We start from the raw sequence: 22,198 nt of genomic DNA, 5'->3' as shown, positions 1-22,198 counted from the left end.
TCCCCACTGAGGGAGGAGCTCGATGCGGGACTCTATCCCAGGACCTTAGCATCATAACCTGATCTGAAGGCAGCCACTTAATTGGCTGAGCCACTCAGACACCTCTCAGAGATTTGATAACCAGCTGTTGCTCAAGGTTGCCCAGCAGGTGGCAGTGGAGGAACTGTATCCTGTCTGCACGTGTGTGGGTGGATCCATCTTGACCACAGCTCTGTGCTTTCGCACCTTGCTGGGGGATGACCTCATGCTGCCTGCCCCGCCTGGCAGGTGCTGATTGGAAGCCAGCTCCCCCACCCCTTTGGGCTGACCCTGTACGGAGAGCGCATCTATTGGACTGACTGGCAGACCAAGAGTATACAGAGCGCAGACCGACTGACGGGGCTAGACCGAGAGACCCTGCAGGAGAATTTGGAGAACCTTATGGACATCCATGTCTTCCACCGCCGGCGGCCCCCAGGTGAGCAGCCTTCAGCCCGCCGAGGCTTCTCCTTGGCCTTCCTTTGCCGTAGACCTCCCCTTTGACCCCCCTCCACCTCCCCCTGCAGTGTCCACGCCATGCGCTAGGGAGAATGGAGGCTGCAGCCATCTGTGTCTTCGGTCCCCAAATCCGAGTGGCTTCAGCTGTACCTGCCCCACGGGCATCAACCTGATGCCTGATGGCAAAACCTGCTCACCAGGTAAGTTGGAGCGTCACAAATCAGGATAGAGCCTCTCCAAGTGGGGCAGTGGCTGTCTTCCTTCCCTGTGGGTGGACTCCAGGGTGGGTTGAGAAACCATAGGTCCTGGTACTCTGAGAGGCATAGAGGAGACCAAAAAGTTCTAGAGAGAAGGAAAAGTCCAGAAGGAGGCCCAAGGGACCAGGTAGACAGGATCATAGGCAGAGTCTAACTTGTTCTTATGGGGTCTCTATGCATACTAGAAAAAGATGCTCTTTTCCCAGATGCCCTGCTTTCATTGTTGGAAAATTGTCATAATACACTGATCAGGTTAAAACAAGTCACTTCAGTTTTATCTGCCCAGATTTTATATAATGAATATTAAAACTTATGATCTCTCCAATGTCATGCCTTGGAAGTACCACTTTGTGAGTGTTACAACATAGATGACAGCCTCAGCTGGAAGGTCCCGGGAGCAGGGCCTGGCTGCCCAGCAGTTAGAAGTTGATGTTTCTCCCTAGGGGATGCTACATGACTGGCTGCATTTGAACCCTAACATCCTTGGGAGTTTGAATGAGAAAGGATCTGTGAATAGGCCCTCCATGATCTGTAGGGAAAGCCCTTTTTCACGTAACATAAAGTTTTTTAAACCAAATGGTAAAAGCTCTTGAAAAGTGTGTCACTTCTAGAATATTAACAAAGAGCTCTCGTTTACAACTATATGTCAGGCCCAGTGCTAAGTGCTTTTCTGTGTACAGATCTCTCCTAGTCCTTACAGGATACCCTGCCCTTATTCCCATTCTACAGATGCTAAAGCTGAGGCTTGAGCAATTTAAAGAACTTACCCAGGATCCACTAGAAACTAACAAGAGATTTCAGATCCTCTTACTGGCTGCACTAGGGTGACTGTCCTCTTTCCTTTTGTCCCTACCTGGGCAGGCATGAACAGTTTCCTCATCTTCGCCAGGAGAATAGACATACGCATGGTCTCCTTGGACATCCCTTATTTTGCTGACGTGGTGGTACCTATCAACATTACCATGAAGAATACCATTGCCATTGGAGTAGATCCCCAGGAAGGTCCGTGTGGCCCTCTGTCCCCAAGCTACTGCAGCTGCTGTTCTTCCTCTCCCGTTGCTTCCTGCCAAGAGCCTGGGGCTTCCTGTTCCCTCTGGCACAGCCCTGCCCCCATCTCTGTAGCTTCCTCTTGGGTAACGAGGGCATGCTTTGGGGCCTTTCTTCCATCCCTGCCAACTACTTTCCTCTTATGCTCATTCTTTATTTCCGTGGATTGCCTCTGCTCAGGGGTAGAGGTTCTCTCTGACACGCCCTGGCATCCCTGTGGGTGTCCCTTTGGGAGAGGCGAGGGTCCAGGCTAAGCCAAGCCTTCCCTTTCCAGGAAAGGTGTACTGGTCAGACAGTACCCTGCACAGCATCAGCCGTGCCAATCTGGATGGCTCGCAGCATGAGGACATCATCACCACAGGTGGGCCTTGCTTCCAGCCCAGGGACCCCCTGTCTGGCTCCAGAGCTGGGGAAACAGCCCGTCTGTTTTAAGGCAGGAGCCAATGTGCACTCTTGACTTCCTGCAGGGCTGCAGACCACAGATGGGCTTGCGGTGGATGCCATTGGCCGGAAAGTGTACTGGACAGACACGGGAACCAACCGGATTGAAGTGGGCAACCTGGACGGGTCCATGAGGAAAGTGCTGGTGTGGCAGAACCTGGACAGCCCACGGGCCATTGTGCTGTACCATGAGATGGGGTGAGAGCCGGCTCTGTGGATCTGGGCAGCGGGCTGGGCCGGGCCAGCTGGGGCTCCCACAGGGGTACAGGAGAAGAATCGAACGCAGGCGTGCCTCAGAGGAACGTGGAGATGGACCTCGCCCCTTCTGACTTCTTTTGGGGTGGGTAGGGTAATGTAGAGGTAACGGGCACCAGCCTTGAAGTCAGAAATCCAGGATTCAACATTCTTTACCATGTGTTAGCTGCGTCTGTCACTCCGGGTCCTGTTTTTAACCTCTGATCCTCAGTTTCCTCACCAGTAAGTGGAGGTGAGAGTGAAAATGTATACCTCATGCTCTTGGGAGGACAAAGTGAGAGACTCCATGGAAAATTCTTTCTTAAAAAAAATTGTGACTAAAAAAAATAAAATAAAATTTACCATCTCAATGGTATTTTAAGTGTACGGCTCAGTAAAGTCTATTCACACAATGGTGACACATCTTCAGAATGTTCTCGGCCTGCACATCCGAAGCCCTAGACCCCCAGAGCAACAACTCCACTTTTTGCATGAAATACTTTTCACAGCATTTGGCCTGTGGTCAGTACTTCCAGCATATAGGAGCTACGGACATAGCAGCGAGTATTTTTCCTGGCCCAGGTTCATGTACTGGACAGACTGGGGGGAGAACGCCAAGCTGGAGCGGTCTGGAATGGACGGCTCAGACCGGACCGTGCTCATCAGCAACAACCTAGGATGGCCCAACGGGCTGACCGTGGACAAGGCCAGCTCCCAACTGCTCTGGGCTGATGCCCACACTGAGGTAGGAGTCCTGCTCCTGTTGCTTTTCCCGGAAGCCCGGGGAGATGGGATGGGGGCTGTTCAGGATCTCTACTCAGGGCTCCTCGCCTACACATAGCCACCCCGCACCGTCTCCTTCCTCCACAGCGAATTGAGGCTGCCGACCTGAACGGTGGCAGCCGGCACACGCTGGTGTCCCCAGTCCAGCACCCCTATGGCCTCACTCTGCTTGACTCCTATATCTACTGGACTGACTGGCAGACCCGGAGCATCCACCGTGCCGACAAGGGGACCGGCAGCAACGTCATCCTGGTGAGGTCCAATCTGCCAGGCCTCATGGACATTCAAGCTGTGGACCGGGCACAACCACTGGGTGAGAGTGGGCCAGAGCTGGCTTTCTGAGGGTAGCCCGGTGTCTGAGATAAGTCAGGAGCACAGAGATCCTTCTATGATCTCAGAGACAAGGACCTCCTTAAGCCCCCTTCCTCGATCAGGCTGTGCTCCGTCCGGGTATGGCTCTGGGACTCTGACTGCTATCACCTTCAGAAAACCTGAAGGGAGACACACCTGCTCCTCCTCCCTCATCCCTGCCAGGCCCCAGATTCTGTCACTTAGGATAGCAGAGAACCAGGCATAAGAGACCAGGGCCTTTGTAAATTTTCTGCAGGAATCCAGGCTGGGTGTCATGGCTCATGCGTCTCGCCTCCCCAGGTTCTAACAAGTGTGGCTCTAGAAATGGCGGCTGCTCCCACCTCTGCTTGCCTCGACCCTCAGGCTTCTCCTGTGCCTGCCCCACTGGCATCCAGTTGAAGCGAGATGGAAAGACATGCGATCCCTCCCCCGAGACCTACCTGCTGTTCTCCAGCCGAGGCTCCATCCGGCGTATCTCACTGGATACCAGTGACCACACGGACGTGCACATCCCAGTTCCCGAGCTGAACAATGTCATCTCCCTGGACTATGACAGCGTGGACGGGAAGGTCTATTACACAGACGTGTTCCTGGATGTTATCAGGTATGAATGTCCCTGAAATCTCCAGAGGACACAGACCTGTGTCCCATCCCTGGTGGGGTGAGGTCATGTCCATGTTGACCTCTAAGCAGACTGAGTGGTTCTAATCCTGACTTGTTGTTCACTTGTCACTAACAATAGAGTTCAGGGGCACTGGGTTACTCAGTTGGTTAAGCATCTGCCTTTGTCTCAGGTCATGATCCCAGGGTCCTGGGATCGAGTCCCACATCAGGCTCCCTGCTCAGTGGAGAGTCTGCTTCTCCCTCTGCCTGCTGCTCCCCCCTGCTTGTGTGCTCTCTCTTACGGTCAAATAAGTAAAATCTTTAAAAAAAAAAAAAAAAAGAATAGAGTTCAGATTTGGGGTTTTTTATTGTTGTTGTTTATTTCAAGATTAATAGAAGCCCAGTATATAAAACAATCAGGCTGAGGACCTGCCCCACTGCCCGGCCCTGTGGGAGCTCCTTGCATTCCCTAAGACTCATTGATGAGTAGCTAAGCAGTATATCTGTATTATAATACAGGATCCCTGGCCAAATGCCAAGGCCTGGGGTTGTTCACAAGGTTGCGTTTTGCTGTTTTAAAAATATTTTTGTTTTGTTTATTTTACTTTCTATTATTCTTTCCATTTGTTTTTTTGTCCCATCATAGCTGAGGAATGTGATGGCCTGCCACTATTTTGAGGGGTTTATTACGGCACAGATTCTCCTTTAAAAGAATAAGGGCGTTCCCCCTTGGTTCTCCCTGAGAGGCATATTAGAATCTCAAGCTGGAGCTGGACGGTTGGGGGGTGTTGGTGGTGGTGCCTGGGTGGCTCAGTTGATTAAGCATCAGCTTTCCGCTCAGGTCATGATCCCCGGGGTCCTGGGATTGAGCCCCACTTCAGGCTCCCTGCTCAGCGGGGAGCTTGTTTCTCCTTCTCCTGCTCCCCTCTGCTTGTGCTCTCTCTTTCTCCCTCTTACATAAATAAATAACATCTAAAAAAAAAAGGGGGGGGGAATCTCATGCTGGGAGCAGGTGGGAATATGTAGTCTAGAGAAGTTCCTGAAGTGTTTATGACATACCCCATCCTGTGGCTGAATTCCGTGGTAGAGGACTAATGTAAAAATACACAGGGAGATTTGGACCAATGTGCCTTTTTTATAATTACCACCTATCAATCCTTATCTCTCTCCTAAGGTATGTGGGGAATTACTGACCTGTCTTCTGCAAGACATGGGCCCAAACACCTCCTACTTAGAGCAGGAAACATTCTGTCCTCCCAAGGATTTGCCCATTAATTCTGCTAATATTTTGACTACCTCCTGTGGCTAGATGCTGAGGAGTGTACTGATAGATAGGTAGTCTCTGTCCCTGTGGAGTTTATAATCGGGATCTAATTATCAGAACACGGATTAAAGGGGTTTCAGTCTAGGGGTGAGAGGCTGGCTTAGTTGGAAGAGCATGTGACTCTTGATCTTGGGGTCATAAGTTTGAGCCCCATGTCAGGTGTAGAAATTACTTAAATAAATATGCTTAAAAGTCTGTGGGGGTATCCAGTCTACCTCTGGTCAGTCGGGTCAGTCAGCCAGCCCTGGGCTATTCCCTCAGGAGAGCGGATCTGAATGGCAGCAACATGGAAACAGTGATCGGGCGTGGGCTGAAGACCACCGACGGGCTGGCAGTAGACTGGGTAGCCAGGAATCTGTACTGGACGGATACGGGCCGAAATACCATTGAAGCATCAAGGCTAGATGGTTCCTGCCGCAAAGTGCTGATCAACAACAGCCTGGACGAGCCTCGGGCTATTGCCGTTTTCCCCCGGAAGGGGTAAGTTCATGGCCGGCAAAAGAGACCCCCAGGGAGGAAGGGCCTGATGAAGAGTCCCTAGGAAAATGCCCATGTACTAATGATGTCAGTGTGTCCTCCCCTAATTCTCCGAGCTTCTGGGTGCCATCTTCCCTTGCTTTGGTGATGATGGTGGTATTGTATCTCAGGTATCTCTTCTGGACCGACTGGGGCCACATTGCCAAGATTGAGCGGGCAAACTTGGATGGCTCCGAGCGGAAGGTCCTCATCAACACAGACCTGGGTTGGCCCAATGGCCTTACCCTGGACTATGACACCCGCAGGTGGGAACCCTGTCCCAGGAGCTTCCTGGAAATTGAGTCGGGTAGAGGAAAGGATGGTGGAGAGTCAGACAGTGAAAACAAAAAAATAGAAAGCTCCTTGGTAGGTAGGGAGGAAAAAAGCGAGAAGGATGAGGGGATGTATTCTTAGAGCAAGGGTTGCTGAATCCGGCCCTCAGTCCTCAGATGGATTTTGTTTGTGTGGTTTACAAGTTTTTGATTTGACTGTCTTAAGCAGAGCCTGTCCTCTGGTGGGACCACAGATCCCATGACCCCCTACTCATTGGAGGCTGATTTTTTTTGCGTTTGTTACTCTTCTGATCCCTTCACTCATTAGAATTTGCAACTCCTCATCTAGATCAAAATGCTAGAGGAGAAGAGGGTGAAAGGTGCTTCGAGGCAGCCTGCTTCCCTTTCTACCCCCAGAAGAAGGGAAAGGAATCAAACTCACCTGGAGAGTCGGGCTGGAGAAGAGGAATGCCTTCTCCCCTTAGCCTCAGTGAAGTCTTTGTACAGCAAGATCTCTTCTTTTTTTCTTTCTTTCTTTTTTTTTTTTTTTGGTGAGATCTCTTCTTGAAGAGTGCTCCTAAGAATTTGGACTTTGATTCTTGGGATCAGATGAGCCTGGAGGTTGACTTCTCTAAGATCACAAGGCTCTCTACCCAACCCTAGACAGCTCCGGCCCCCTACTTGAGTTACCAACTTCCCTTCTTCAGCTTTGGGACTCGCAGTGACCTCTCTGATCAAGGCCACCTTTTGATGACTCACAGCCCCTGCTGGGTCAGCTCAGGAGGGGGACAGATAGCTCCGTGTGGGGAAGGACTGGGCTTCTTGGCAAGCAATTGGGGCAGCCACCTTCTCTCTTGTCCTTCACAGGATCTATTGGGTAGATGCACATCTGGACCGGATCGAGAGTGCTGACCTCAATGGGAAGCTACGGCAAATCTTAGTCAGCCATGTCTCCCACCCCTTTGCTCTCACTCAGGTACTGGCTCAGGAGAGAGGTAACTAAACCTCCTTGATGGGGGGGTGGGTATTCCTTTGGGATCCCAAGTTAGTGGCCTCAACCCTAGTTGCTACACGACAGACAGGCTATGGAAGCTCATTTCTGCACACTGAAGCCTTGGCGCCATGTGTCTCCTAGTCCCATCCCACTACTCCATGTTCTAACATTTGAGGGAGGGACTTGAAAATGCAGATTCCTGGGCCCTAGGTGATAAAGACTCTGCTTCATGAGCATTGGGCTTAGGGAGGTACATTCTAACAGGTTCCCTGGTTGATTCTAATGCTATGTTTCCATCAGCTGAGTCCAGGCAGCTGGCTTAGTGGCTGTAGGGTAGAGGGGCTATGAGCCCAAGTATTGAGGCAGCCAGCCAGTTGGTACGTTTATTGAGCCTCTAATCTGCCAGCTCAGTGGGTTCAAGCTCTGCCTGTTCATTGAACAAGTGCAACTTTGGACAAGATACTGAACTTCTCTAAGCTTCACTTACCTAAAAAATAAATAAGTTTATTAATGGTGTCCTCCTGGGGTGCCTGGGTGGCTCAGTGTGTTAAAGCCTCTGCCTTCGGCTCAAGTCATGATCTCAGGGTCCTGGGATCGAGCCCCACATCGGGCTCTCTGCTCAGCAGGGAGCCTGCTTCCCTCTCTCTCTCTGCCTGCCTCTCTGCCTACTTGTGACCTCTGTCTGTCAAATAAATAAATAAAATCCTAAAAAATAATAATAATAATGGTGTCCTCCCAAAATATGTGCAAAGCATTAGCACACGTATCTGGAACTCAGTCGTGTTGTTTTTAATCATTTTAATTATCACTGGCTGACATTTTTGAGTTCTAACCCTGTATGATAATTCAGGGGAAAAGGAGATCTCTCAAGCTTGGGGCCGAAACAGGGATCCTCAGTCATTTAAAAATCTTTGTTCATTTTTGACCAATGTCCACTTATCTGTATTGTGCATCGTATCCTACCAGTCAATAAGATTTGGGCCCTGCCTACTGATAGGCTCTCCCTACCCCGTACTCCAAATGTAAAACTATAGGATGATATTGAATATGGTTTTTCAATCTCCAAGTGTCCCCTGGTATTTCTGATACATACCCGGAAGCAGGAGGGGAACCATCTTCTCTGCGTTCCCCACCCCTGGCCAAGAATCTGAGGATCATTGCATTAGAAGGCAGCTTCCCCCAGACGTAACCAGAAGATTTGGGCCAGGGCTCTAAGTGAAGGGCCCAGAAGAGCCAGGATCTTAGAAGGACCCCTTGCCCCCGAGTTCCTCCTATTTACTAGGTACAAGAAGTCATTTATTCATTGAGCCACGTAGTCAACTGACTGAGAATTATGTGTCAGTGCTAGAAATTGAGAGATAAATGAAATGCATTTTTGTCCTTGAAGGACTTAGTCTTACATCACGGGCAGGTAAGCAGATGACCACAGAGTGTCAAGTGTCTACAAGTGTTACTTGTAGAAGGCGCAGAGCAGCATGGAGGAGGGAACTCTGTATGGACTGGGGGAGATGTCCTGGACAGTGCCATATTGGGGGACACACGGAAGTTGGTGTGCTGGATAAGAGACAAAGAGGGCATTTCAGCAGAGGGAGTACACGTGCTGAAGCATGCAACTCTGCTGAGGACAGACTGTTGAATAATATCTACTCTTTATTGGGTTTTCCTGTTGAGTAGCAGGACAGATGGATCTATTGGACAGACTGGCAGACCAAGTCAATCCAGCGTGTGGACAAGTACTCAGGCCGGAACAAGGAGACAGTGTTGGCGAATGTGGAAGGGCTTATGGATATCATTGTGGTTTCTCCTCAGCGACAGACAGGTGGGCTTTCTGGGTCCTGAGCCTGCTTCCTTGCCATCAGTGGGGTGGTGGGTCTCCCCAAGGACTCTTAATTACCGAGACATTTAGACTCACAGGAGAGCCTTTTGGCTCCCATTTCAATCCCGTAGGCCTTTTTCAGCCCCGTGTGGTTGTACCCCTTCTGCCCTACTGCCCCTGGGAATGAGGTGCCCCGGAGTTCCTCCTTACTGAGAAGTGCCAAACTGGGAGACCTGATTCTATCCCAAACCAGACACTCACCCACTCTGCCTCTAGGGACGAATGCCTGTGGTGTGAACAATGGAGGCTGCACCCACCTGTGCTTTGCCAGGGCCTCGGACTTTGTATGTGCCTGTCCTGATGAGCCAGATGGCCGGCCCTGCTCCCTTGGTGAGTTGCACTGGACGGGCCCCTGGACCAGCAGAGCAGGGGGCAGGGGCAGGGGATCATCAGCGTCAGCTCTGTCCTTCTGGGTGGGATCCCCCTCAAGGGGTTTTATAGCAAAGTGACTGGGAGCAATGAGCTTGAGCTTTAGAATAGCACAGACCCGGGTTTGCCTGGCTTTTGGCATTTACTAAAATGGAATTCAGGTCTCCTGGTTCCCTGACCCCTGCTGTGGCCCGTATATTACTGTCTTTCCTGACCTTTGTGGACCAGCTAGCCATCCAGAGCTACTAACATTGGAGCCCAAATCCATTTTATTTACAGTATGAAGAGGCTTTAATGAGGGTGCCTAGGATAAGGACAGCTAGAAGACTGTTTTGTCAAGTGTCCCAGGTGTTACTCTTGGATCACATGTAGAGATCTGGGGCTCCAGGGGCTCATGCAGTCCTTTTTCTCTCCAGTACCTGGTCTGGTGCCCCCAGCTCCCAGGGCTACCAGCCTAAGTGAAAGGAGCCCAGTGCTACCCAACACACTCCCTACCACCTTGCGTTCCTCCACCACTCGGACCCGCACATCTTTGGAGGAGGTGGGAGGAAGGTAAGTGTATTCGGTATGGGATTCAGGGCTCTTTCTTCCAAATCACCATCCCCTTTCCAGCAGAAGACCATGGTGTTAGCTTAGTCATTCTGGCACATGGGCGGTAGAGCACATCGTTAGCTACCAGGCCCTACTTTTGGCGCTGGAGAGGATATTTTGACTTATAGACTGTTGCAAGCGATTGTCTTTCTAGCTCTGAGGGCAAGAAGCTTTAAGTGCTTAGAAGATCTCTAAGGAAGGGACGCCTGAATGGCTCAGTTGGTTAAGCCGCTGCCTTCGGCTCAGGTCATGATCCTAAGGTCCTGGGATCGAGTCCTGCATCAGGCTCCTTGCTCGGCAGGAAGCCTGCTTCTCTCGCTGCCTCTGCCTGCCTCTCTGCCTGCTTGTGTGTACTCTCTCTCTCTCTCTGGCAAATAAATAATAATAATAAAAAAAAAGAAGATCTCTAAGGAAGAGGGAAATTACTCAGGAGGAGTTTCCTACATGGCATTCCTTCTTCCTTTCTGTGATGTTTGCTCTCAGGTAACCTGATTAGTATATTGTCTTGTCCTGCAGTTTGCTTAGAAACCACAAAGTCAAAAAAAAGTAAAAAAAAAAGAAACCACAAAGTCATAGTGGTCTCAGGGCTGTGGTTTTATGACCTGGGACATCCTCAGGACTGCGGTTGGCTTATAATGACCTCAAACACACACACACACCCTGTTATTAAATAAGCAAGCATAACCATGAACAGTTCTCAAATCAAGTATAAAATATTGTATTTAATTAAGTTGATGGTACTATTAATTTAAGATGCATCCCGATTAAGAATTTCAACTGAGAAAATGACCAACATCAATTGTGAGATGCCAGTGATTGTAAGACACATTCCTGTTCCAGAGGTGTTAGACTATAGAACAATGCACATCTTAAAACTGACTTTTATGGCTGAATAATATTGCATTATGTATTAGGGCACCTGGGTGGCTCAGTTGGTCAAGCATCCAACTCTTGATTTTGGCTCAAGTCATAGTCTCAGGGTTGTGAAACCGAGTCCCACATTGGGCTCTGTGCTCAGCTCAGAGTCTGCTTGTCTCTCTCTCTCTCTGCTCCATGCCCCCACTCACGCTTTCTCTTTCTCTCAAATAAATAAGCAAATAAAATCTTCAAACAAAAAAGAAAGACAGAGAGGCGCCTGGGTGTCTCAGTGGGTTAAGCTGCTGCCTTCGGCTCAGGTCATGATCTCAGGGTCCTGGGATCAAGTCCCGCATTGGGCTCTCTGCTCAGCAGGGAGCCTGCTTCCCTCTCTCTCTCTCTGCCTGCCTCTCCGTCTACTTGTGATTTCTCTCTGTCAAATAAATAAATAAAATCTTTAAAAAGAAAGAAAGATTCCATCATATATATACACCACATCTTCTTTATTCATAAGTTGTTTCCATGTCTTGGCTATTGTAAATAACACTGTTGTGAATGTGGGGGTGTAGGTGTCTTTCTGAGATAGTGGTTTAGTTCCTATTGTTACTGTTTTGATGTCTATCTTGCCAGACATTTTCTTTTGAGACATTTTTTCCCATTGTAATATACTGTCTCTTTAGTATCAACTTTAGCTTAAAAAGATAATTAACAACTTCAATTCTGAAAAGCAGAAACATAATAATAATCCCAAATGAGAACTCTAGACTCATGTCTTTAAAATTATAAAATTTGCATGGTGCCTAGATGGCTCAGTAAGCAGAGCATGTGACTTTTTGAGCTCAGGGTCAAATGCCACAATGGCGTAGAGTTTACTTTAAAAATAAAAAAGAAGGGCGCCTGGGTGGCTTAGCCAGCTAAGCATCTGCTTTAGGCTCAGGTCATGAACCTGGGGTCCTGGAATTGAGACGTGGGTCAGGCTCCCTGCTCAGCAGAGAGCCTGCTTCTCCCTCGCCCTCTGCCCCCCTTTCACCCCCCAACTTGGGCCTGCTCACACACTCATGCCCACTCACTCTCTCCAATAAAATCTTTAAAAAAATTAAAAATCAATAGTGTAAAAACTAGAATTGGAAGTATTAAGAAATGAATGGAATAAAATCATAAAATTTACACAGGATCACACTCATTCTGTTTGCCCCATTTTCTCCTTTTGGAAGTTTATATAGAAAACCAAACATCAGGATATAAACATTTATCTTTTTCACTAACTTCTGAGTACTGGAAATCATGATTTTCTTTAGGATAATTTAGAAAACTTTTGAACCCTACTCAGATAATTTTCTAACAATCAGAGTCTGTTTGAAGACTCTGTGTATCTTGGTTTCAAATGCTCTTGCAAATAGCTTTTCTCTAGCCTTTTAGGAGATGCCTTTAATTGCCTGTTCATAATGTGCCACAAAGAAGTTACCTTCTTAGCATTTCAAGTTGGTTCTCTGAGCCCTCCCTCTGGATGTCTTGCATATTCCCTTGTGAAAGAATGGAGAGAAGAAAAACAATTTTTTTTCAAGGTCTGTTTAGACCTTGTGCTACTCTGTATCCAATCAGAGGTTTGCTTGGCTGGCAGCTTCTTCCAACTCATCCTGGTAACTTAATAAATCCTACCCCTGGTATCCTTAGTGTTCTGTCAGCAGACGTCCAGCTCACTTCCAAACTGCTTCTCTTCTTTAAAGGAATCTTTTTTAAAGAGTACATATTTAAAAACCCATTTAACACGGGGCGCCTGGGTGGCCCAGTCATTTGAGCAGCTCGGGTCATGATCTCAGGGTGGTGAGATCGATCCTGCATGCACCCCCACATCAGGCTCTGTGCTCAGTAGGGAATCTGCTTGGGATTCTCCCTCTCCCTCTGCCCCTCCCCACTTGTTCTCTCTCTTTATCTCTCTTAAATAAGTAAATAAATCATTTAAAAAAAAAAACTATTTAAGGGGTGCCTGGGTGGCTCAGAGGGTTAAAGCCTCTGCTTTCGGCTCAAGTCATGATCCCAGGGTCCTGGGAATGAGCCCCGCATCAGGTTCTCTGCTTAGGAAGCCTGCTTCTTCCTCTTTGTCTCTCTTTGCCTGCCTCTCCGCCTACTTGTGATCTCTGTTTGTCAAATAAATAAATAAATAATCTTTTTTTTTTTTTAAGATTTTATTTATTTATTTGACAGAGAGAGATCACAAGTAGGCAGAGAGGCAGGCAGAGAGAGAGGAGGAAGCAGGTTCCCTGCTGAGCAGAGAGCCCGATGTGGGGCTCGATCCCAGGGCCCTGGGATCATGACCTGAGCCGAAGGCAGAGGCTTTAACCCACTGAGCCACCCAGGCGCCCTAAATAAATAAATAATCTTTAAAAAAATAAAATAAAAAACTATTTAAACATGACTCATACTGATTTCTTTGGATTTCCTGGTCTGTGCTTCTGATGTCTCTCATTAGATACAATCAAATATCTGAAAGCCTGACTCAAAAGTCTTTTTCCTGTCCTTCCCAGGACATATATATATATATTTTTTTTTAATTTAAGAGAGAGAGATTGGGGATGGGGTGGGTAGTGGCAGAGCAGAGGGAGAGAGGGAATCTAAAGGAGGCTCCACACCCAGCACAGAACCTAATGTGGGGCTCAATTGCATGACCCTGAGATCATGACCTGAGCTGAAATCGAGAGTCAGATGCTTAACCGACTGAGGCCTTCAGGCTCCCCCTCGCCCCAGGACTTCCCCTCTTTCCTGGAGGAAGGCAGGATCTTTATCAAATACAAGTAGCCTTCACCTACAGTTTTCTCTGCCCCACAGATGCTCTGAAAAGGATGCCCAGCTGGGCCTCTGTGCGCATTCCAACGAGGCCATTCCTGCTGCTCCAGGTGAGCCCTCAGTGCCCAACTGTTCAAAGACGAAGAAGCTTTAAGACACCAGAGCCTCCACTGATATCATCCATTCATGGAGACTCTTTGGGGTTGTTGAGCCCGTGTCTCAGAGTAAATCCACAGAAAATATAATATTAGCTAGCTACCACTTACAGAGTGCTTTCAACATGCCAGCCATTTGTTAAGCTGTGTATGTGTGTGTGTACCTACACATGTGCACGTATGTACGTGAATGTACACACTCAGCTTTCACTGCCACCAGGTTAGGAACAGTTTATTATTTACATTTAACTGATGAGAAAACACAGGCTTCAAGTCAAGTGTTGTGCCTTAAGTCTCATGGCTAGTAAGTAGTGGACCTGGGGACAGAGATGCTGGCAGGCTAATAGGTTTCTTCTCAGCCCCCACCCCTGTGGCCTCTTCCCTGGCCGTTCTCAGACACTTTGCCATCCAGGCCCTACCACAGGAGCCCCCCATCTTCCCGCCCCTCACACCAGCTGGCGGACTGTCCTTGGTCCCAGCTTAGCATGACTCTGTTCTTCCTAGGGGAAGGACTTCACGTCAGCTACGTCATCGGTGGGCTCCTCAGTATCCTGCTGATTTTGCTGGTGATTGCAGCTTTGATGCTGTACAGGTAACCTCAGCCTCATCGCGGGGGGCATGTGTCCATGGGTCCTCATTCGCACGGCAGTGATCTCGGGAAGCTCCACGCCTTGCTGATCCAGCCTCTGACCAGCCTCATGTCGAGATGGGTCCCTGGTCAGAGCCGCAGAGAGGACAGGTAGAACCTGAATCCTGACTCTTCTTCACCATTCACGGCCTGAGCAGGTTCCTCACATTACGACCCAGCGGCCCTCGGGACTTTCTTTATAGGCTAGGATGCTAAGGGCACAGAGGGTATAGCCCGAGGTCACACAGTAAGAGGCAAAGCTGGGACCGATGCAAGCATCTCTGCTTTTCCACTACTCTACCTCCTCTCAGACCCTGGAAGTTGGAAAGTCCTTTTCCTCACATAACCACGGCCTCTACTGTAATATTATTATTTGACCTATCATTGCTAAGTACAATCATCCTGGGAAGGTGGAGTGTGTCATTTTCAGTTTAGAATCCTCTTTTTACAACCTCGTATGTTTTTTCCCCAAATGCTCTAAACACTGCTTGCAGCAAAATTCCAGGATTTTGCTCTGCTGCTGTGGCTTCTGCTAATAGTAACCACCACCACCACAACAACAACACGCTAATAATCATAGTCTTACATAGTGGATATGTATGAATGCCCTCAACAATGGTTGTAGTACAAGTATTATTATTCCTCACTTTACAGATGAGGATCAGAGGCTCACAAAGTTTAGATTATATCTACCAAGATCCCAGCTAGTAAGTAACAGACGTGGATTGACACAGATCTATCTTGACTCAGTATATCAGCTATCCACTGCTGGATAGCAAATTATTCCGAAACTTAGCAACTTAAAATGACAACCGTTTATTATCTCACAGTGTGGGGGGGTCAGAAATCTGGATTCAGTTTAGCTGCGTGCCTCTGCCTCATGGTTCTCTTACAGACTTCAGTCCAGGTAGCAGCCAGGGCTGTGGTCTTATCTAAAGGTTTGACTGGGGAGGCAGTCCCTTCCAAGCACACTCATGTAGCTGTTGGCGGGATTCAGTTCCTCACAGGCTGTTGGACTGAGGGTCTTGGTTCCTTGCTGACTGTTGGCTGGAAGTCTCCCTCATCACTTCCCTGCCTTGTGGGCCTTCCTAAAAAACACCCGACAACATGACAGCTTGCTTCCCCAGAGCAAGCATAAGCGAGAATGAGGGAGGAAAGGCAACCTAAGATGGAAGCTACCAAGTTTCTTTGGAACCTAATCTAGCATCCGTGACTTTTGTAAATTCTGTTAATCAGAAGTGAGTCACCAGGGCTGCCTGGCTGGCTCAGTCAGTGGAGTGTGTGACTTTTGATCTCGGAGTTACAGGTTTGAGCCCCACTTTAGGTATAGAGATTACTTGAAAATAAACCATTAAAAATAAAGTAGAAGTGAGTCACCAGATGCAGCCCACACTCAAGGGGCAGGGATTCAGAAGGGGTAAAGACCAGGAGGCGGGGATCACTGGGGTCATCTTAGAGGCTGCCTACCACTTTCAGGTTATAGCTTCCCCAGATGTCATCCCCATAAACATATGAACTAATTTCTCATCACCTTTCTTCCTAAAGACACAAAAAATCCAAGTTAACTGATCCTGGAATGGGGAACCTGACCTACAGCAACCCCTCCTACCGAACTTCCACTCAGGAAGTGAAAATTGAAGCAATCCCCAAGCCAGCCATGTACAACCAACTGTGCTATAAGAAAGAGGTAAAAATCACAATTTATTTTCAAGACGGGGTCTTGTTTTTAGAGAGGGAATGGATATGCTCCAGTTGCCTGAACGGATCAGTGAGGGGTGCCAGGTAGTCCCACCTACCATTTTGGAAGTTATAGTGAACACAAGAACTGAATCTGATATGGGATTCTGGAGAGATCTAGACTCTCTGAGGGACCAGATTGAGGGACCTTAGTGAGAGCAAGGTTAGTAAGCAGATTCCAGAAGGTCTAGGTCTGAAAGTGTACACCTCCCTGCCAGGAAATATTTTCCCTGGCTCATAGGCTTTCTCTTCTCTAGTGGTCATTCCCCTGCAATGAGGCTGCACCCCTCTGAAACACTCCAGATTCCTAGACAACACCCAAAAAACCTGAGAGCTCCTGGACTCTCCCTTTTCTAATCCTCTGATCCAAGCTGTTGGCACCTAGGGCTGGGAATGGCTGGGAATGCTATTCTTCCTCTTATCACAGAGTCTTAAGAGATTTCTGTAGAATTCTGAAGGTTTATATGCTTTTGCTCTCTTAGCTCCTTTGTTGCTTCAGTGAAAATTTATGTGCTGAATGTTTAGGCTTGAAAAATAGTCCCATTTCCACAAGGGACCGGTATCCCCCAATTTCAGGCTTTCCTAGTCTAATATGACCCTTGCTTCTTCCAGAATCCTGTAACCTTTCATCAGCAGTTCTGTCCCTTATGAAACCCTAATTGGTCTACTCGCCTGGCCTGTCTGGCATAGTCAACGCTTGCCCTCACCTCTCCAGGGCTCCCACGCATAATGAGTACATTTTACATAACAATCACATGCTTTCCGGATCCATGCATTTCCATATTTAAAAAGCTTCCACGGGGAGCCAGAACACCACCTGCAGGGCTAGTGTGCAGTTTCAGGGATGGTAGAGCCCTCCTCGATTAGTATGTTTGAGAGAAAGACTCCTGGGTCTTAGGTTCCTAGAGTGTCTGATGCCCCCAGAGAAGAACCGTCATAGTGGTCCTAGGTTAGACCTGAAAAGTGTGTGACCTCCTTCTTCTGTTGTATACTTTTCCTCAGCAGCTCTTTCATCCCTCTGACAGTCTTTCACCCTTTCTCTTCTGATTTCCTCCTGATTTCAGGTACCTGTTGCCATGTGTTTGGAGAGGAAAGAGTGTTCCCTTCCCCCCACCCCCATCGCCAGTGCCATGTCCCCCATCTCTCCTAACCTACCCAGCTTGTCTCTGCAATGAAGACACTGCATGGCTCGGTGTAATCTGATGCTAATTTCAGCTCCTAGGCTGTGATGCGGTGTGCTTGTGTGCTGTCTGTCTCTGCTCTGTGGATGGAGCTACCACTCCTAGAGGGCCATCCTCAAAGTCTCCTTTTTAATGTAGGAGCTCAATCAGGAGAGCGTGTCACTCTTGATCTCAGGGTTGTGAGTTCAAGCCCCATGCTGGATATAGAAATGACTCAAAAATAAAATCTTTAAAAAAACAAAAACAAAAAAACTATAGGGGCTCAGTTAGACATCTGTCGAGTTGAGTTGTTACTAAAACAGAGGAGCACTTGCAGAACTCTTGGCCAGAATGCCATCCCAGGACAGAAACTATGGCATGGCCCGTTTTCTCCTGGTACCAGTGGCATGTCAGTTGGTATCCCCCAGAAACCAGGAGTAAGCCTACCCTTTGAGAAATCCATCAAGGGAGAAGCCTGAGTAGAACTTAAGGCTGTCCTTGAAACAATCCCAGGTTGCTCAGGAATGGCCCAAGACTCGTAGGAGCAGAACCAGAGTGGCTTCCCCAAAAAGGTGATAGGTTACAGGACCCCAAAGGATTGACACTCAGAACCCAAATAACAAGATTTTCTGGATCCCTCCTGTCTGACCTCCCACAAGTTTTCTCCTTAACAAAATTAGAAAGAAGAGAATCGAGAATAGAAGAGTGCAGAAGTAGTTTAAAATCCTGAATAAATGCACACTGAACTGCCTTTATCACTTGCTTTTGGCCACATGTATCAGCACGATGTTCCACGAATAAGCCACAATAACGATTCTACAACTAACAGGATTTCGTGTGTCTTGTGCATCAGGCACTTACTAACTGCATTCCACGTGTCTCCTCACTGACCCCTCACAGCGACTGGTTATGAGGGGTGGGTATTGTTATTCTCCCCACACTGCGAATGTGGAGACTGAGTTTAGAGATGCTAAGTAATTTGCCCAAGGTGACTAGCCAGTGAGTGGATGATGCAGGACGGGAAGCCTGTGGTTCTCCCTCCTCCCTGTCTGAGAATGGTAATAATCGTCCTAGCAGCCATTCTTCTTTTAGGCTGACTCATCTCTTTGCTCTGACCAAGTCTCCCCATTTGCTTGTGGGATCTTTGTACTCCTCCCACCTCCTCTCACCCCACCCACTTCCGTTTCCCGTTCACCAGGAGATCCTCTCCGGAGAGCTAACTGTGATCCTGTGTCCCCACTCTCCACCCTAGGGCGGGCCTGACCATAACTACACCAAGGAGAAGATCAAGATCGTAGAGGGAATCTGCCTTCTGTCTGGGGATGATGCCGAGTGGGAAGACCTCAAGCAACTGCGCAGCTCCCGGGGGGGCCTTCTGCGGGATCACGTGTGCATGAAGACAGACACAGTGTCTATCCAGGCCAGCTCTGGCTCCCTGGATGACACAGAGACGGAGCAGCTGTTGCAGGAAGAGCAATCAGAGTGTAGCAGCGTCCATACTGCGGCCACTCCGGAAAGACGGGGCTCTCTGCCAGACACAGGCTGGAAACACGAACGCAAGCTCTCCTCAGAGAGCCAGGTCTAAAGGCCCATGGTCCCTCCTCTCCCTCCCCGTTCCTTCTCCTCTATGGACTTCTGGTCCTTGTGCTCACTTACACAACAGGCCCCCTTCCTATGTGCTCGTCCTTCTCCTCCACCTCCCACCCCGTAACTGCTCCCAGAGCCCTCAACCGGGAGCTGTTTCCACCTGAGTTCGTAACTACCTGTGCGGAAGAAATGACGGTGCGTCCCGAAAATTTAGACCTGGATTTTACCACGAACCTCACCTCTTGCACACTCCATCCTGAGCGCCCCGAAACCAGGCTCGGTAATGATTCTTCATCAGTACAGAGCTCCACCTCCCCTTTCCCTGGTACCCTGCCCCACGAGAACTGATGACCCAACACTTCACTCTCCCCCAGCAGAGCCAGCCTGGCTGCTTCCCTGAGAGAACTTGCCCATCAGGGGCTGGGGCAGGGGTCAAGGGTAAAGAGAGAGATGAAGGAAAGAGGCTGAGAGAGGAAGGAGGAATAAGCCCCGCTGGTCCGGGTGTCTCGGAAGCCTCCAGCCTCAAGTGCATTGGTAATATGAGAAAGCTTTTAGGGGTGGTTGGGCTGCATCTCCTGTCCATTGCTGGCAATGGATATTATTCATGCCCTAAGAGCTACTGGTTTTTTTTTTTTGTTTTTCGTTTTTTGTTTTTTTCAGCTGCCAGTATTGGTAAAATCTGGGTGTGACTCAAGCTGTTCTTCCTCCTGCTAGAGTGTCTGGAAGCTTCTACCTTCCGATGACAGGGTCTTTATTGCATGGCAGCTGGCTAATATGAATTCCCCCGCTGGTACCACCACTGGCCAGTACCCTTATGTCTTTGACTCTAACTAACCAGGTTGTGAGCAGGGGTTTAAGTAATGTGGGGCCCCGAGCGCTGAGTCTCTGCAAGGTCCAACCAGCGCTGCTTAGACCAAAAGTAGCATATCACCTGAACCTGAATGTCCTGCCACTCTCTCCCCACTCATTCTCTGGGATTCTAAGCATAGAGATCCTGAAACACCTTCCATAGAAGGGCCAAGAGTTTTCATAAACAGGAAGAGAGATTGGGTTTTAGACTTGGAGCACACAGGGCCTCAAGGGAAATATCCATGAGGTTGAAGCTCCTGTGTTCTCTCTCAAGTGCTCAGGGATCTAAGTTAGTGGACTCTAGGGGTTGTGACGTTCCCATTCCAACTCTCTTCCCCACTACGTGATGGGCTTTCCAGGCTGTGATGCCATCACTTGGCTTGTGCTCGTTCACACAAAGAGTGCGTGTCTCCTGCTAGGATCAGTGGATTGGAGATATTTTGTCTGCCCCAGACCTTCTATAGACCACTTCCTTTCCCCCTCAACTCCCTAATTTGCTTTTTCTGACTTAGCCTTGTGGTGGTAAGGAGAGGGTTACATCAAAACACAAAGTAGGGGGCAAAGAGTAGAAAGGGAGAACAACCAATGAAGCCCTCTCAGCCTAGGGCAGATCCAGATCCTTCCACCCAGGAACTGGAAGCAACAGGAGAGGATGACGGGTTGAGAAGAGAGGGGAGGGCTTCTCGAGGAAGCTTCCCAATTGGAAACATCATCTGTGGTTATTGGTATTGAGAAATCAGCTGCCACATGTGAATGAAAATGGAGAAGAGCAAGGCTTTTCTGGTCAGTTCTGAGGCTGCTAGAGACAGGTGCCAAGCCTTGAGCCCTACTGGTAATAGCCAGCGCAGGCTCTGGGCTCACACACAACAACCCGGCCAGGCCAGCAAGGCTTTGCCAGTACACACACACAGTGGGAAAGGCGAGGTGCCACTCATGGGAGGAAAGGGAGATATTTCACACTTGACAGGGCGGTAAAAAAAAGGAGCACTTTGGGTTCTCAGATTCATGATTGAGGATGGGGAGAAAGTAGGAAAGTGGCATTTTCTTGATTGGAAAAGGGGAAGGATCTTATTGCACTTGGGCTGTTCAGAATGTAGAAAAGACATATTTGAAGAAATATCTATTTGAGCACTGATTCACTATGTAAAAAGCAAAACTTCTCTGTCCTAAACTAATGGAAGTAATTCTCCCGCACTCACGTGTAATGGTTTTAACGTTACTCACTGGAGAGATTGGACTTTCTGGAGTTATTTAACCACTATGTTCAGTATTTTAGGACTTTATGATAATTTAATATAAATTTAGCTTTTCTTAATCACCGTGCCTGGCTTGGAGTCATGACTAATCACTGTACCCGCTCTGTCTGGCAGACCCATGCTTTCGAAAACCTTCTTGCGACATCACCTATAAGTCACTCAGGGATGTGAGAACAGTGAGGAGCCATAAAAGGTGTGAGGTTCCTGGCTGGAGGTTCAACTCATCTTGAGAAGAGAGGTCAAGACCAGAGTTAATTGGCTTCTGAAATCCTTACTTCCTCTAGAACAGTGATAGTAGATGACAGTTGAGTGCCAACTCTGATTGATTGATAGTGGTTGCCCAAGGTCCTGTTGAGATTCAACAGGGAAGGTGTCATGATTTTTAGTGACATCTCCTTCAGGCACTGGAAAGAAATGTCATGGTTTATATACCGTGTATCTTCTATCTCTGTTCTAGGTCTATGAGGACCTCTTTGTCCCAGAACTTGACTTTGCCTTGCCGTGATAATCACTGGCAAGACTGTCTGATGTAGTAGGAAAAGGACTGGGTCCAAGGAAGGTTCATGATAGGCCCAGATCTGCTACTAGCTTTTTTTGATCTTAGTCAAGTTTCATAATTACTCTGACAATGGATCAAATCAACATTGATTCCTTTTATTTAGTTTTTAATTTTTTTCCTTTTATTTTTAAAAAGCTGCCTTCTCATAATTTATACACTGCCTCTCAAGGCTAGGGCAAGGTAGCTAGGGATCCATTCTCTGGTTTTCTGGACATGACACCTCTTCAGTGACAACTGGGAATCATGGAAGTCTCGGGGCCAGATGTGGAATTGTATGCCAAGTCTCCATCGTTGATTTTCTGAACCTCAAGCCTTTTATGGAATAGTGCTTCCTTTCATTCCTTTATCTCTTGCTGAGGGCCAAGCCCTGCCCAAGCCTGACCCACAGAGCTTAGACTTGAGCAACAGCTTACATCCCTACCCTACACCCCCCAACAAAGAAAGAAAGACTGAAGCTTCTCGTATTTAAATAACAATTCTGAGGGTAATTTAC

General features: G+C 48.3%; 1 protein-coding gene across 1 annotated transcript in view; it reads left to right on the top strand.

The window, feature by feature from the left end:
• Positions 1–21,208, top strand: part of LRP4 (LDL receptor related protein 4) — a 50,119-nt gene extending 28,911 nt beyond the window's left edge. The window contains exons 21-38 of the mRNA XM_059141248.1: positions 268–457; positions 546–677; positions 1,596–1,736; positions 2,056–2,142; positions 2,249–2,420; positions 3,039–3,201; positions 3,327–3,552; positions 3,891–4,194; positions 5,779–5,997; positions 6,165–6,299; positions 7,173–7,281; positions 8,974–9,118; positions 9,392–9,505; positions 9,961–10,096; positions 13,817–13,884; positions 14,434–14,521; positions 16,103–16,244; positions 18,707–21,208. Coding sequence (XP_058997231.1) covers positions 268–457; positions 546–677; positions 1,596–1,736; positions 2,056–2,142; positions 2,249–2,420; positions 3,039–3,201; positions 3,327–3,552; positions 3,891–4,194; positions 5,779–5,997; positions 6,165–6,299; positions 7,173–7,281; positions 8,974–9,118; positions 9,392–9,505; positions 9,961–10,096; positions 13,817–13,884; positions 14,434–14,521; positions 16,103–16,244; positions 18,707–19,039 — 2,904 coding nt within the window. The 3' untranslated portion in view covers positions 19,040–21,208. The remainder of the gene's footprint in view (positions 1–267; positions 458–545; positions 678–1,595; positions 1,737–2,055; positions 2,143–2,248; positions 2,421–3,038; positions 3,202–3,326; positions 3,553–3,890; positions 4,195–5,778; positions 5,998–6,164; positions 6,300–7,172; positions 7,282–8,973; positions 9,119–9,391; positions 9,506–9,960; positions 10,097–13,816; positions 13,885–14,433; positions 14,522–16,102; positions 16,245–18,706) is intronic.
• The last annotated feature ends 990 nt before the right edge of the window (positions 21,209–22,198 follow it).

The sequence above is a fragment of the Mustela lutreola genome, chromosome 1 (genome assembly GCF_030435805.1).
Source record: "Mustela lutreola isolate mMusLut2 chromosome 1, mMusLut2.pri, whole genome shotgun sequence".
Classification (NCBI taxonomy): Eukaryota; Metazoa; Chordata; class Mammalia; order Carnivora; family Mustelidae; genus Mustela; species Mustela lutreola.
Note: the sequence above shows the minus strand (reverse complement) of the source record. Positions and strands in the feature narration are given on the sequence as shown.